Here is a 15,522-nt window from a genome sequence, read left to right on the forward strand (position 1 = left end):
AAGATCTGCCCGCATACAATACACAGTTGTGTGTGTGACAGGACAGCTTGCTGAAATTGGTAGTTTGGCCAAAGTCAAAGCATGATAATTATCAGAGGTAGTGTGCTCGTCTGCAGAGAACACTCTGCACTGGTGCTGTGTGCTGTACATCAGAGGTCATACCTCACCATCATTACCACATGGAATTTAACCATGCAGTCACACCTGATACCACCTTCATGGCTAGTGAAGTGATTGCTGAAAGTGGTTTACTCTTCTTTCTTCTGACTCTAGTTCTGCCTGTATCAACTCACTCATGGAACTAAAGGGCACATGTTTATGACTCTTTGATAGCCATATTCATTTTTGTAGCTCACTGATGTAAGTATGATCCATAAGTAAGGTTCCCTTCATTTTTACAAATATACAACATTGTTTATTCTCTTAGAAATTTACATTGTTTGAAAGAAAGAACTTAGTTCAGTTTTTCTACCTATACACAATCTTTCTCTATGCATTCTTGTAGATTGTGCTCCAATTTCTGTTGCCCTTGTCGAAGAACTCTGCTGCCAACCCATTGGGGAGTGTTTCACCTCTACTTTGACTTCATCGTCACTCTGGAAGTGTTGGCCACCTAAGTGTTCCTTTAACTGGGGGAACAAATGACAATCACTGAGTGTGGGATGTGGACTGTAAGGTGGGTGGGGCATGACAGTCCAACCAAAGTTTGTCAAAGTTCCTGGGTTTGGCAGGAGACATGAGGTCAGGCGTTATCGTGAAGCGGCATTACACCTTTGTCAGTCTTCCTCTCTGGCAGTTCTGGATAGCTCACCTTGAGTTTTTGTAGTGTTTCACAATAACTACCTGAGTTGATTGTTGTCCTGGGTTCCATGAAATCAATCACCAGTATCCCCTTATGATCCCAAAACACATTGCCCATGACTTTGCCAGCAGAAGCCATTTGTTTGAACTCTTTGCAATTGGTGACCCTGAGTGATGCCATTGTTTGGAGTTTCCTTTCATTTTGGGAGTGAAATGAAACACCCACATTTCATCTACTGTAACAATGGCATCCAACAATCGTTTCTTATGTTCTTGACCCTTTTGAAGAATCTAGCGATCTTAGTGAAGGTGTTTTCCTGTGTTCTGTGCTATCGCCATACACGGTATTTATTGAGCGCAACACTTGTGGTTCCCCCATTTTTCTGTAAAGTTTTTTCAGCTGTTCTTTAAGATCTCCCAGGAATCTGTGCAACAAGTTCACAGATGATGCTTGTGCTATTTTGAAGCACTTCGCATTGGACCATCTCGATAACTGCCTCCGAAACTGAAGGTCTTCTACTCTGTTCTACATCGTGGGCCTCCTTCTGACCATCGCTATACTCCCTGCATCATTTTTGGACATGTTGAATGGACATATACTTTTCACCATATACTTGTGTCAACTGACGATTAATATCCATGGGTAGAATCCCTTTCATGTGCAAACCAAATTATGAAATGAATCTCACACTTGGTGGAGCCAACAATGGGCACCTCCGTCGTGGATGGGTGATGAGCCAATGCTGAGTGGCGCAGTGAAGTGTGGCTATGCAGAATTGAGAGTGAGGGAAAAGCCATGCACAGCAGTGTTGATGGATTTGGCCTAACACTTTTCCATGCAGCTAAAGGTCTATGGGAACCTTACTTCTAGATCAACCCTCATAGGACATTGGCAGTAAGTCTACATCTACATATTTAATCCATAAGCCACTATATGGTACATGCGGAGGATATCTTGTACCGATGCTAATCGTCCATTTTCCTGTACCCCTCACAAATGGGGTGAGGGAAAAATAACTGTCTATATGCTGACTTCTCATATATTGTCTTGGCAGCCCTCATACGAGTTGTATGTTAGTGGCTGCAGGATTGAACCTAATGGTAACAAATCTAACAGCACCACATACATTTATTCCAAACCATGTCTACATAAATTTTGTTGTAATAAATGATCATGAAATTCACTGCATGCAAGGAAACATCTGTTTTCCCATTACTACAGGTTACAGCTTTACAAGACTGACACTTACAGCACAAGTGTTAACTATGTTTTCACTGGAAGGCCGTTAGATGGCAAAGACTTTAATCAAAGAGTGTAAGTTCCTACAAATTTGATTTCAACTAAAGCAGTGCCTGATGGAATCCCAAACTCTCAAGAATGGTTTGCGCAAGTGTTCTGTACATGGTCTCCTTGATGGGTGAGCTAAGTTTTCTTCCTAAGTTTTCATAAAATTTTGACTTAGAGTACTGGGTAAGAAATTATTATTATTATTATTATTATTATTATTATTATTGCCTTAACTTACTGCAACTCTGCTGTATAAATTTTATAACATAAAGTTACTTTTTTAATTTATATATCACCATTACTGTAATTTTGCTCCTAACAGGCACACAAAACTGGACAATTTGTAAACAAGGTTGACTACCCTTGATCTACAGTATGGCACTGTGTAAAATACTTTCCAAAAATCTAGGAATATTGAATCTGCATGTTGCCCTTTGTTTAGGGTTTTCAGGATATCATGCCAGAAGAGGAAAAGCTGAGTTTCACATGAGCATTGCCTTCTTAATCCTTGTTGATTTGTGGACAGAAGCTTTTATCTCTCAAGGAAATTTATTATATTTGAGCTTAGAATAATAATGTAGCAAATCAACATTAAGGATATTGGTCTGTAAATTTGCAAGTCCAATTATTTACCCTTCTTATATACGAGAGACATCAGCTTGTATTTACAGTCACTTGGGGCTTTTTCTTAGTAAAGACACTGATGACAAATGCAAACTAAATATGGGGCCCATGCTTAGGAGTTCCATCTGGACCTAGATATGGAGACTCATGTGTTTTTAACTCATTTTCATCTGTTTCTCAATATCACATGTACCTATTCTGTGTTCTCTGTAGTTGTTTGTGTGGTAGAAGGTATGTCTGTACAATTCTTCATGAACAAATTTTTAAATACGAAATTTAAAACTTTATCTTTCCTTTTACTATCTTCAGTTGCCAAACTAGACTGGTCTACAAGTGACTGAACGGAAGCCTTTGACCTACTTAGGAATTTTTTTTAAGGACCACAAGGTCCTTTGCTAACATGTGATGGTTGTTCTTTTCCATTCTTAAGGTACTTACGTGACACTTCTCCAAAGTGTGATTTACAGATGGTTTAAACTTTGCCCATAATTCTTCTGTGAGCATCATGGGAACTAAATAACATCCATGTATTGTCAAAGTAGGTTGCTGACAACTGCTTATTTTCTCATTCCAGCATAAAAACTTTGTTTTAAGTACCTGATTCCTTCTGACACTGGTTACCAGTGGACAATCTACAATATTAATCATACCTGGTAAGAGTCCAAGACTGATAAGCAGTACTCAATAAATGGATGAACAGGTGATTTTAAGCTATTACCTTACATTTTCTTTGTAGTTTCCAAATGAATCTCATTCTGGCATCTTTCCTACTACTAGTTTTATACAGTTATTCCACTTTAAGTTATTTTGGAGACATGTGATAGTTATTTCACAGATATGACTACTTCTAGTGACTTATCACCAGCCATGTAGCCAAATAATGAGCCATTTGCAGTACTTTACATTTGTTTGTTTTGTGGATCATTTATCAGTCCCTGCCCTAAGTTAAATTCTCTGCAGGTGTGTTGGGATTTTGCTATAATCTTTTCATTTTGTGACTTCCCTAAACAGAACAGCATCACCCATAAACAGCCTCATGGACCTCCCAACCTTATCCATGACATCACTTATATAGTCCTGTAACACTCTCACAGGTATGCTTGAATTCAGTTTCACATCTTCTAATTGCTCCTTATTGAGAATCCCATGGTAGGTGTTGTGTCAGCTAATGTGGGAGTCAGCACTGACACAAAAAGGAAGGAGAGAAGTTGTGATGGCCTATGGCAGGAATCCAAAGTGATCTGTACTTAACACTTTAAAATTAATGGTACACTTTATTTCTAAAATGAAAAGAAATATAACTTGTTTTCTCATTATGAGGTGGTTTGATCTGCTTCTTGTACCTCCTACATGCAATTACATTTATACTCTTTTAGTACTCGCAGAACACAGGCTAAGTATCATCGTCCTATTACTCAGTACTGATGCTCTTGAAGTTCCTGACTGAATTGGGCTGACCAGTGACGGGTGGCTGGTTGAATTAGCATTGACAGGGGATGCTGAACACTGTCTTCCTGGAGGTGTGGTGCTGCCAGCTCTTTCCACCGATGCAAGGGTCAGCACGTTCATGATGCCGTTTTGCGGCACTACGTTGGTTGGTGTGCAGTTGCTGCTTTAGGACTGCCCAGTAGATTCTACAAACAGTTAAAAATCCAGGATGGAGTAAAGACAGTATAAAATACAATGGATTGTTGCACACTACATAGAGGCATTGTTGAGCAGCAGACAGGCACATTCAAAGGTAGACTAAGCTATCCTGTGTGCGGGTGCACGTGCGCGCGTGTGCATGAGTGAGTGAGTGAGTGAGTGAGTGTGTGTGTGTGTGTGTGTGTGTGTGTGTGTGTGTGTGTTTTTTTTTCAAAATCTGAAGGATTACTGTGTCTAATAGCTTCATCTACTTTTAAATGCGCCTATCTACCATTCAACACCACCTCCATGTGGTGAGTATAAACCTGTCCTATTTCACATAGTAGATTTGGTTTGCTAATTGGAAAAACCCAAAAAAATTCTTTTGCCAGGCATGGGGAACATTACACATATTGATATGATTGTGTCTTTCATTTGCACTTTTGCTCACCTTGAATCAGCACATAGGATCAGAATCTTCCCAACTGGTTTGAGGTAGGATAATGTGGCAGAAGTGTCCAAGAGGTGGCGATGTCATGATGGAAGGCTCCTGAAATATGTCTAGAGCCTGGAGCCACTGGTGGTCCATACAAACCATTTTGTCAGTTTGTTTGAGTATGGGTGGAAAGAGGGTGTGACGAGAATTTTAATTTTATTGCTGGTATGAAACCTTTCAAAATCAGTCCCTGTAAATTGGTTACCATTTTCGGTCACCAGTGTGTGAAGTGCACCCTCTATTGCGAAGATGCAGTGTATGGCTCCCACCTTGGCCACCTTTGTTGTCTGCTAAAAGCAGGTGACATACTGGGCGATGTAAACTCAACCCCACAGCTATGTCGGCACTGAGTGCATTGGGAACAGCTGGGATGGATTTGGTTGGTGTGCCTGGAAAAAAACCACTTTCAAATCACCCATTTGTCATCATCATCATCATCATCATCATCATCATCATCATCATCCATGCAATGTAGTGGTGTGCCAGTTCTGCAGCATCCTCGAAATTTCCCAGTGGGTCTGAAACAGGAGTTGGTGCACCCGATGTTGCAAGGAGGACAGCACCAACACCTGTCACCATTCATCCTCTTCTGTAAGGAACACCCCTTTTTACAGAACGTGAAGTTGCTGTTGCCAATGGGAAAAAGGGGGGGGGGGTGCAGGTGTTTCTGCATATTAGAGCTTGGATCGCCAACCTGGCCAGATGTATTGTAGGACTCATTAAAGCAGCAGGTTCTTTATAGTTGCTGTCACGGTGTTCTGGAAATTGTGTAATAATTTCAGCAGTTGGCTGTCTAACTGTAAACAATCTCCTGGTGGTCAAATTCAGAGTCTGGATATTGACAGTGCTCATGCAGAAGATACTCCACACTGGATTCACAATAACACTTAAGCACTGTCTTGCTAAAATGTAGTGTTAGGGACACATGTTTAAGATTTTCCCAGGTATCTAAAGGGTTAGCATCATGATTGATAGACAGAGATGTTAACAGGTAAAAGGACAATTAGATGAGTCAAGGTTTCTGAGCTCAGAACAAATGTACTTCTATTTTCTTCTTTGTCTTCTGTAAGAGCAGTTAATAATGTGACCATATGCCAGAAAAATATCTCAGATTGTCCATTTCAATCTTTGAGGCATGTACAACACTTTACAGTGCAGCAACTATTTTTTTTTAAACCTCCTAATGATACATCTGGATCCAAGAGACTGAGCACATAAATGTCTCTGTTCTCTGTTCTTTGATCATACTGTGTCCATTTCAATTGTTGACTCTGAGGCATGTACAATACTTGACAGTGCAGCAACAAGCTTTTTTAATCTCATAACGATACATTTGGATCCAAGAGACAGAGCACATAAATGTCTGTTCTCTAAGTTCTTCGATAATTCATCATGTTCCTTTAGGAAAGCAACTTTCAAACTATTGGCTAAGCGTAATTTTGGAGAGTATGCAGTTATTTAATTTTCTCTGTGACTAGAATGTTTGCGAATGTGAGTGATGGGTTCTACAGTGTTGAATGAAATATGCCCTCATTCAAAAGAATGTTTATTTCCACAGTGTGTTTTTCACACCCTGTGGGTTCATCTTCAGGTACTTTTTTTTCCAAGTTTTACATAATTTGAAAGTAAACTTACTGTCAGTATTTATAGTGATGCCTTTGCACATTTTGATCACACAATATTTGCAATTACAACAGAGAATAGACTATCCAAAATAACAGTGTGAAGGGCTGTTCAGACAAAAGATTTTTTTTACTGATGATTTATAAAAATATATTGCGCCAGTGTCCACAGGAATAAGAAACAATGAACAACTGAGTTATACTCACAAGTGTCCATTTATACTTGATATCATACATCTTACAAATAACACAGAGAAATTTACTATATAGGCTAGTTTCAAAGCTGAGACTCACTTTTTTGTGCTAAATCTCTTAAATGTTTTAAGAGAGCACTTGAACAGCATCATATTCTTGTTCTTGTTGTTCTAACCACTTCATAGCTGTCTCAAGACAGTGGAAAAGCTTTCTTCCTTTTTCAGTATGGTCATTGTCCCTATAATTTTCCTCGTCTTCACAAGGATCTTGGTAGTCAGTGACTATTTTGAATAGCACAAGTAAATGATCTGCTCCATGCAAAGGTTCAGCCTTCAACACACAGCAGCAACAATGATAATTGTCCATACTGACCAGCCCAGAGCCAGGAGAATATCTAAATGGTGCACACACAAGTTTGAATTAGCTGATTGAAACACTTTTGATTGAGCAATAGTCCAGTAAGAACTGTTGTACTGTATATCGTATAGGTTTTCTTTCTTTCTTCCTCCTCCTCCTCCTCCTCCTTCTTTGATATGTAATGGAAACGTGTCACAGTTATATATCTGTGATATGTTTGCTTCAGTTGTAAAAAAAAAATAGACTTTGTTCAGCTCTGTAGGATGCAGTTATTGAATAGAAGAAATAGTTTATTAGTGGAATTCCCTTAATAACTGTGGCATAACTTTTTCTGCCGTTTCTCGTCTCAGACACACCAAATGTGGTAGGTTGTTCTCTTCTTTAGTGCTTTCCATTTCCATGCTGGTCAACTTGGTGGAGAGTCAGGACTGGGAACTAATGTTCCTAATTATGTTTGACAAAACCAAAAATCATTCTGCCATGTGCAATGTGGAGTTCCAATGTAGCTCCATATCCATCACTATTTTCAACGTTTGTTTTTTTAAGAATTCCTATCTTAAATGATCACTGGTGTTTACTTTCTTTATTAAATGTCATATAAATTTGATACTAGAAATACATAACAAATCTTCATTTTTTTTAAGTTCATGTGACAGAGATGTGGTTAGCAGCGATTGCTTATATCCCAAATCAAGTTATAATATATACCAGATGTAACTATGAAACCACAATGTATTGTGGAAAGGTATCAGTACTGTCAAAAAATGGGCAGTATAATATTGATCTATGAATATTAATATTCAGTATATCAATATATCATCGTCATCTCTAATCATGCCATAAATAATTGTAATGTAAAGAAACTTCTCATGTGACAATCTATGCTTAGTTCATCCCTAAGCACATTCCAATCTTGTATGCATGTTATACCACCAATAGTGATTTTAATTTTCCCTAATAGATTTCAGCTTTCAATTAGAAAAACTTGCTCCAAAAAGCGAAGAGAGAGAGAGAGAGAGAGAGAGAGAGAGAGAGAGAGAGAGAGAGAGAGAGAGAGGTGCTGTAGAAAATTAAAATATATGTTTTTGGAAGATATTGTATCTTATATCCTCAGGATCTGAAACCTGCAAATTTACTCATCAGCCGAGAGGGTGTTTTAAAGATTGCTGATTTGGGACTCGCTCGCCTTTTTGGCAATGAAGCAATACAGCGACCATACTCACACCAGGTGGCAACCCGTTGGTACCGAGCACCAGAGCTGTTATATGGAGCACGTTATTACACTGAAAGTGTTGACCTGTGGTCTGTTGGCTGTATCCTTGGTGAACTTCTCAACAATTCACCTGTCTTCCGTGTAAGTTTCTGTTATTTAATTTATGCTGACAAATTATGCAAATTTAAAAACCTGTATTATAAAGATTTCTCTGATTTTATTTTTAATTCTGTCATCTTATGTATGTAAGTTTTTTCCCTTGAAAGTTCGAACTCCCTGGCACAGTCTTCAAACATTCAATCTTTACAGAGTTTTTGGTGTGTCAACTTCTTTGAATGAAACATAATATTTTGTTAAGTTCCACTACTCTCTTCTGCAAAGAATTCCGTGCCTAGAAATAAGATAAGATGTACCCCTCCATTACATAATTTGACACATTATGCATAAATAGTGCAATTCAAATAAGAAATGAAATTTAGAAACCTGTATTATAAAAATTTCTCTGATCTTTCTTTTTTTCATTTCGTTTCATTTGGTTCTCGTATTTATTTCATATGGCTCTTGTATTTTAAATATTTTTTAAGTTATGGTACACACACTGCACCTTTTAGTTCACCTGCTGTGAGGTGTCTCATTATTGAATAGCACTGATAGTTCACATTTTACTATTTTTGTCAGTGGCATGTATGACTTGCATGAACAGAAAAACTCTTGTATGTGTTTTTTACTTTTTAAGGTGTAGCATCTAAAAACACTAGTAAGTTTCAAGAGGTTAGCAAGAAGGTACTATTAAGGAAACCTTGGAACTTGTCTTAGAATGAATTATTAGATTTTTACAAATGCAAGAGCTACCTCCCCCCCCCCCCCCCAAAAAAAAAAAAACAAAAAAAACAACAACCATCTCTCTCTCTCTCTCTCTCTCTCTCTCTCTCTCTCTCTCTCTCTCTCTCACACACACACACACACACACACACACACACACACACACACACTCTCACACTCATACTCACTGATCAGCCAGAACGTTATGACCATGTTTTCTAATAGCTGATATGTTCAGATTTGGTATGGATAACAGTAGCGGCGCATCATAGCATGGAAGTAGTGAGGCCTTGGTAGGTTGGTAGGTCATTAGAAGGAGCTGGCGCCACATCTGCAAACACAAGTCACATAATTACTGTAAATTCTGGGTAGGGGGGCAATGAGCTCTGACGCCATGTTCAATCACATCCCAGATATCTTTGATTGGGTTAAGATCGGGAAGTTTGGGGGTCATCACATCAATTGGAACTCATCACTGTGTTCCTCGAACCACTCCATCATTTGTCATGAAAGGGTGTACACCATCTGCAACCAGTGTACGATATTCTTAGCCTGTCATGATGCCTTGAATGAGCTCCACTGGATGCCCATGTGAATGTTTTCCAAAGCATAAAGGAGCCACCGTCGGCTTTTCTCTGTCTTGCTGTAGAGATATTAATGAGGTGTTCCCCTGGAAGATGACAGATTTGTGCCCTCCCGTTGGCGTAATGAAGAAGGTATCAGGATTCATCAGACCATGCCACACTCTGCCACTGCACCAGTGCCCAGTGCTAATGGTCATGTGCCCATGTCAGTTGCAGTTGCCAATGTCATGGTGTAAATGTCAGCATGTGTGTGTGTTGCCGGCTGCGGAAGCCCTTTGTAAGGAGTGTTTGGTGCTCTGTGTGTTCAGACACACCTGTACTCTGCCCAACATTTCAGTCTGATGTTAGTTTTGCCAAAGTTCACCGTCTGTCATATTACCAGTCTACCCAGCTTACGAAATCTAACATGTCTTCCAGAGTTAAATATGAAACATTGTAAAGAGAAGAATGTACACTCCTGGAAATGGAAAAAAGAACACATTGACACCGGTGTGTCAGACCCACCATACTTGCTCCGGACACTGCGAGAGGGCTGTACAAGCAATGATCACACGCACGGCACAGCGGACACACCAGGAACCGCGGTGTTGGCCGTCGAAAGGCGCTAGCTGCGCAGCATTTGTGCACCGCCGCCGTCAGTGTCAGCCAGTTTGCCGTGGCATATGGAGCTCCATCGCAGTCTTTAACACTGGTAGCATGCCGCGACAGCGTGGACGTGAACCGTATGTACAGTTGACGGACTTTGAGCGAGGGCGTATAGTGGGCATGCAGGAGGCCGGGTGGACATACCGCCGAATTGCTCAACACGTGGGGCGTGATTTCTCCATAGTACATCGATGTTGTCGCCAGTGGTCGGCGGAAGGTGCACGTGCCCATCGACCTGGGACCGGACCGCAGCGACGCACGGATGCACGCCAAGACCGTAGGATCCTACGCAGTGCCGTAGGGGACCGCACCGCCACTTCCCAGCAAATTAGGGACACTGTTGCTCCTGGGGTATCGGCGAGGACCGTTCGCAACCGTCTCCATGAAGCTGGGCTACGGTCCTGCACACCGTTAGGCCGTCTTCCGCTCGCGCCCCAACATCGTGCAGCCCGCCTCCAGTGGTGTCGCGACAGGCGTGAATGGAGGGACGAATGGAGACGTGTCGTCTTCAGCGATGAGAGTCGCTTCTGCCTTGGTGCCAATGATGGTCGTATGCGTGTTTGGCGCCGTGCAGGTGAGCGCCACAATCAGGACTGCATATGACCGAGGCACACAGGGCCAACACCCGGCATCATGGTGTGGGGAGCGATCTCCTACACTGGCCGTACACCTCTGGTGATCGTCGAGGGGACACTGAATAGTGCACGGTACATCCAAACCGTCATCGAACCCATCGTTCTACCATTCCTAGACCGGCAAGGGAACTTGCTGTTCCAACAGGACAATGCACGTCCGCATGTATCCCGTGCCACCCAACGTGCTCTAGAAGGTGTAAGTCAACTACCCTGGCCAGCAAGATCCCCTGATCTGTCCCCCATTGAGCATGTTTGGGACTGGATGAAGCGTCGTCTCACGCGGCCTGCACGTCCAGCACGAACGCTGGTCCAACTGAGGTGCCAGGTGGAAATGGCATGGCAAGCCGTTCCACAGGACTACATCCAGCATCTCTACGATCGTCTCCATGGGAGAATAGCAGCCTGCATTGCTGCGAAAGGTGGATATACACTGTACTAGTGCCGACATTGTGCATGCTCTGTTGCCTGTGTCTATGTGCCTGTGGTTCTGTCAGTGTGATCATGTGATTTATCTGACCCCAGGAATGTGTCAATAAAGTTTCCCCTTCCTGGGACAATGAATTCACGGTGTTCTTATTTCAATTTCCAGGAGTGTATAATGTGGAGAATGTGTGGAAGATAGCAAAAGTCACATAGTTGAAAGTAAGCCTCTAGGTACATCATGTCAAATTAGATGCAAATGCTGACATTGGAAATTCTGTTGCGAATTGTATTGTCTGACAGATTGATATTTGAATTTAATTTGGCACTCACTTTCATCATTGATGTACCTACTTTAGAAGTTAAATAACAATAGCTACTACTACTACTACTACTACTATTACTTACTACTACTACTATTACTTCTTTTTCAGGGAGAGACAGACATAGAACAGCTTGCCATTGTCATCCACACACTGGGGACACCAAATGAAGAAGTGTGGCCTGGGGTTTCAACATTGCCTGATTACAATAAGGTTTCATTTAAAGAATGTCGAGGTATACCTTTGGAACAAGTTTTCCTTGAAGTTTCTCCAGAGGGTATTGACTTGCTTAAAAAATTATTGCTGTATGATGCTTCTAAAAGAATTTCAGCAGAAAAGGTATAAAATTTACTGATTATTAATGTTTAATGTTGCTTTAATTGCATACAGCGAATTCTGCTTAAGATGAATAAATTTTACAGGCTCTAGTACATCAGTATTTTTTCACAAGACCTTTACCATGTCCAATGAGTGAAATGCCAAAACCAACAGATGAACATAGGCAGAAGATTTCCAGCAAGGAGTATGATGTTGACAGAGATGTGAGAACTTTCTTTGGTGATCTCAGAGATATACTCCAACAAAAATAAGGTCCAACTCCAAGCTTTATGACTGAGTTTGGCCTTGATCCCCCCCTGGAAAGGGTATATTCATGCAGAAATATCTTCCAATGTTCATTAAAAGAATAGCATTTGCTGATCAATTTAGAGAAGTAGATAAAATTCATTATTTTACACAGAAAAAAGTTCCAGAAAAATTTCAGTGATAGTTGCTTTCAGAGAAAATCATGAAGCTAATTGTGGAAACTGGTTAAGTGCATGAATACAGAACTTTGAGGTACCATACAGTGTAGTAACTACAGTGTGTTGTCTTTATTTGGTATGTGCAGTGTACAACAATTCAGGTACAAGAAAGGTGCAAATATAAACATTGGCTAATATGTAAAAACTGTTATTTACATAATTTTATTATGATCTAAAGAAATATATTTAAGGCTTCAAAATAAGCACAAAACAAAAAAACATAGATTATTTAGTATAGTTGTTAGCATCACCTTGAACAGAAAGTTGGAATCTTGCATGCTACTGTACTGTAAATGTTAAATGTGTAATTTTAATTCTGCAAGCAATAAAATGAGCAAATACTCTGTCTGTCAGTATAATGTATGCAGGTCTATAACCAGTTGTTTAATTCCTTTTGATCAAGAAGCTTGTATCTCACATATATCATATTATGCTGAATTCAGATGCAGAAGTTATAACACCTGCGTACATAGGATCAATCTTCTTGAGGAATTAGATTGGAATAAGTGGGAGAAGTAAACATGTATATTGAAATACATTGTGGAAGGTAGGCTGATCACTATGAATTTTAAGGGGAAAGCCAGCCTTACTGTTTGTCACCATGGGCTTCTTATATTCATTTCGAATGAAATGTTGTAGATTTCACGTCTTTGTTGGAAAATGAGGATGTGTCATCGCCAGATAGTGAGATGGAGGATTGAATGCCATGACTTTAAATAGAAATTGAAATTAATAACTAGAAAGAAAACTGTTAAAATTAACTGGAGCAAAGAGCCATTGTTGATGGTAGATACATCTTTGTTAGTGGCCAAATTAACTTATGAAAGAATGCTATAAAATTTAGAAATATCATCATCTATTTTGGAGGGCCAGTATCTGTTGTTTACATGCAAAACGGAATCCAGGTTGGAGGCTGTGGCCTTACCATTTAAGGTTCCAAGCTGGCATTCAAGTTTGTAAAATGCTTGATGATGATCGGCAATTAATCTCAAGGAGCTGTAGCAAGGTTGAAATGAATAAATTGCAGAATACTAATGGTATTTGGCCATTGTGTCTCCACACCACAATCCATTAAGTCCGTATTGGTTGTTGACTGTAACAATAAAGCATTAAAACATTTCATGTACCATATATCTATGAGGAGAACTGTTAAAATGAAAACTCATGAGACCTAACTAATTTACATTAATTTAATTGCAAATGGTTCTAAATCTAATGCATGACACTTACATCGCATTTGTGTACACAAAATAAAGATTAATTAACCACATGCAGGGAAGACAACTGCAGTGCATCCTATCAGTATAAAGGTTAAAAGATGAGAGAGAGAGAGAGATAGATAGAGAGAGAGAGAGAGAGAGAGAGAGAGAGAGAGAGAGAGAGAGAGAGAGAGAGAGAGATCCAAGCAGGGACATTCTTCATTTACTTTCTAAAGAAAAAAAAAATACAATCAATTGCAGCCAGACTCAGACTGGCTGCTGCTATATCTTTGAAATATTATTGTACAAGGTCTGTTAGAGCATCTGCTGTCAACAGAAGTACAGTTAGTCACTGGGCATGGAGGGTGAGGTAATCAGTAGGTAGTTCATCAGAGCTCAACGATTTGAAGCAGTTGGAGAGACCATCCATGGCTGTCACACGTGACATGTTGCAGCAAGCTGATGCATTCTTAGGGACAGATGCATTAGGACTCAAGAAGACATTTTGAGGTCGATGAGGAGGTGATTCATGCAGTGAAGCACAGGCTGTGCCACCAAAACAGAGCATACACTGACAGGGCATACATGCCCTTGTTTCGTGCTGGAAGGAGGTCATAGAACGGGATGAAAATTATGTGGAAAAATAGGATGAGTAGAAGAAACACCATTTTACATTTGTGTGATTCTCATTATGTTCAATGAAGAATTATTGAAGATAAAAATGTGGTGCATTACTTTCTGGACAACCCTCATAATTTTTGGAAACAAAAAAGTCTGAGCATTTTTATATAAAAATGGAACTCCAATTGGAATATCAACAATATAACGAAAAGATAAATTGCTACTTACCATAAAGATGACACGTTAAGTTGCAGACAGACACAACAAAAACCCAGAAATCAGCTTTGGCCAAAGCCTTCATCATAAAAGGAAACCCACACACATTCATTCGCACAGACAAGCACACTCACATGACCACCAACTCTGGCAGCTCAGACTGGTATGTTAAAATCAAATATTTTTTCACATTTTATTTTGATTTTAGATTGTAACAAGTGCTAAGATGCTTCAAAAGCATTTAAGAATGGTTTATGTGAGAAATTGACCATGGAGTAAATTGGCCATAACATTTCAAACAGGTGTCAGATGATAATGTTGTGAGTTAATAATACAATGTGGCTACGACCCAACCAGAGTGAAAATTTCAGTACTATGAGATAACTGTCCATGGAATTCATAATGATATAGGAAGTGTCCCCCCCATGAACCATGGACCTTGCCGTTGGTGGGGAGGCTTGCGTGCCTCAGCGATACAGATGGCCGTACCGTAGGTGCAACCACAACGGAGGGGTATCTGTTGAGAGGCCAGACAAACGTGTGGTTCCTGAAGAGGGGCAGCAGCCTTTTCAGTAGTTGCAGGGGCAACAGTCTGGATGATTGACTGATCTGGCCTTGCAACATTAACCAAAACGGCGTTGCTGTGCTGGTACTGCGAACGGCTGAAAGCAAGGGGAAACTACAGCCGTAATTTTTCCCGAGGACATGCAGCTTTACTGTATGATTAAATGATGATGGCATCCTCTTGGGTAAAATATTCCGGAGGTAAAATAGTCCCCCATTCGGATCTCCGGGCGGGGACTACTCAGGAGGATGTCGTTATCAGGAGAAAGAAAACTGGCGTTCTACGGATCGGAGCGTGGAATGTCAGATCCCTTAATCGGGCAGGTAGGTTAGAAAATTTAAAAAGGGAAATGGATAGGTTAAAGTTAGATATAGTGGGAATTAGTGAAGTTCGGTGGCAGGAGGAACAAGACTTCTGGTCAGGTGATTACAGGGTTATAAACACAAAATCAAATAGGGGTAATGCAG

At 40.3% G+C, this 15,522-nt stretch overlaps 1 protein-coding gene across 4 annotated transcripts in view; it reads left to right on the forward strand.

Moving 5' to 3' along the window:
* Positions 1–12,802, forward strand: part of LOC126359583 (cyclin-dependent kinase 20-like) — a 41,040-nt gene extending 28,238 nt beyond the window's left edge. For all 4 annotated transcript variants that reach the window (XM_050007642.1, XM_050007643.1, XM_050007645.1 and 1 more), the window contains 3 exons: positions 8,124–8,363; positions 11,763–11,990; positions 12,074–12,802. In XM_050007642.1, the coding sequence (XP_049863599.1) occupies positions 8,124–8,363; positions 11,763–11,990; positions 12,074–12,241 (636 nt within the window). In that variant the 3' untranslated portion in view covers positions 12,242–12,802. The remainder of the gene's footprint in view (positions 1–8,123; positions 8,364–11,762; positions 11,991–12,073) is intronic.
* The last annotated feature ends 2,720 nt before the right edge of the window (positions 12,803–15,522 follow it).

The sequence above is a fragment of the Schistocerca gregaria genome, chromosome 1 (assembly GCF_023897955.1).
Source record: "Schistocerca gregaria isolate iqSchGreg1 chromosome 1, iqSchGreg1.2, whole genome shotgun sequence".
Taxonomy (NCBI): Eukaryota; Metazoa; Arthropoda; class Insecta; order Orthoptera; family Acrididae; genus Schistocerca; species Schistocerca gregaria.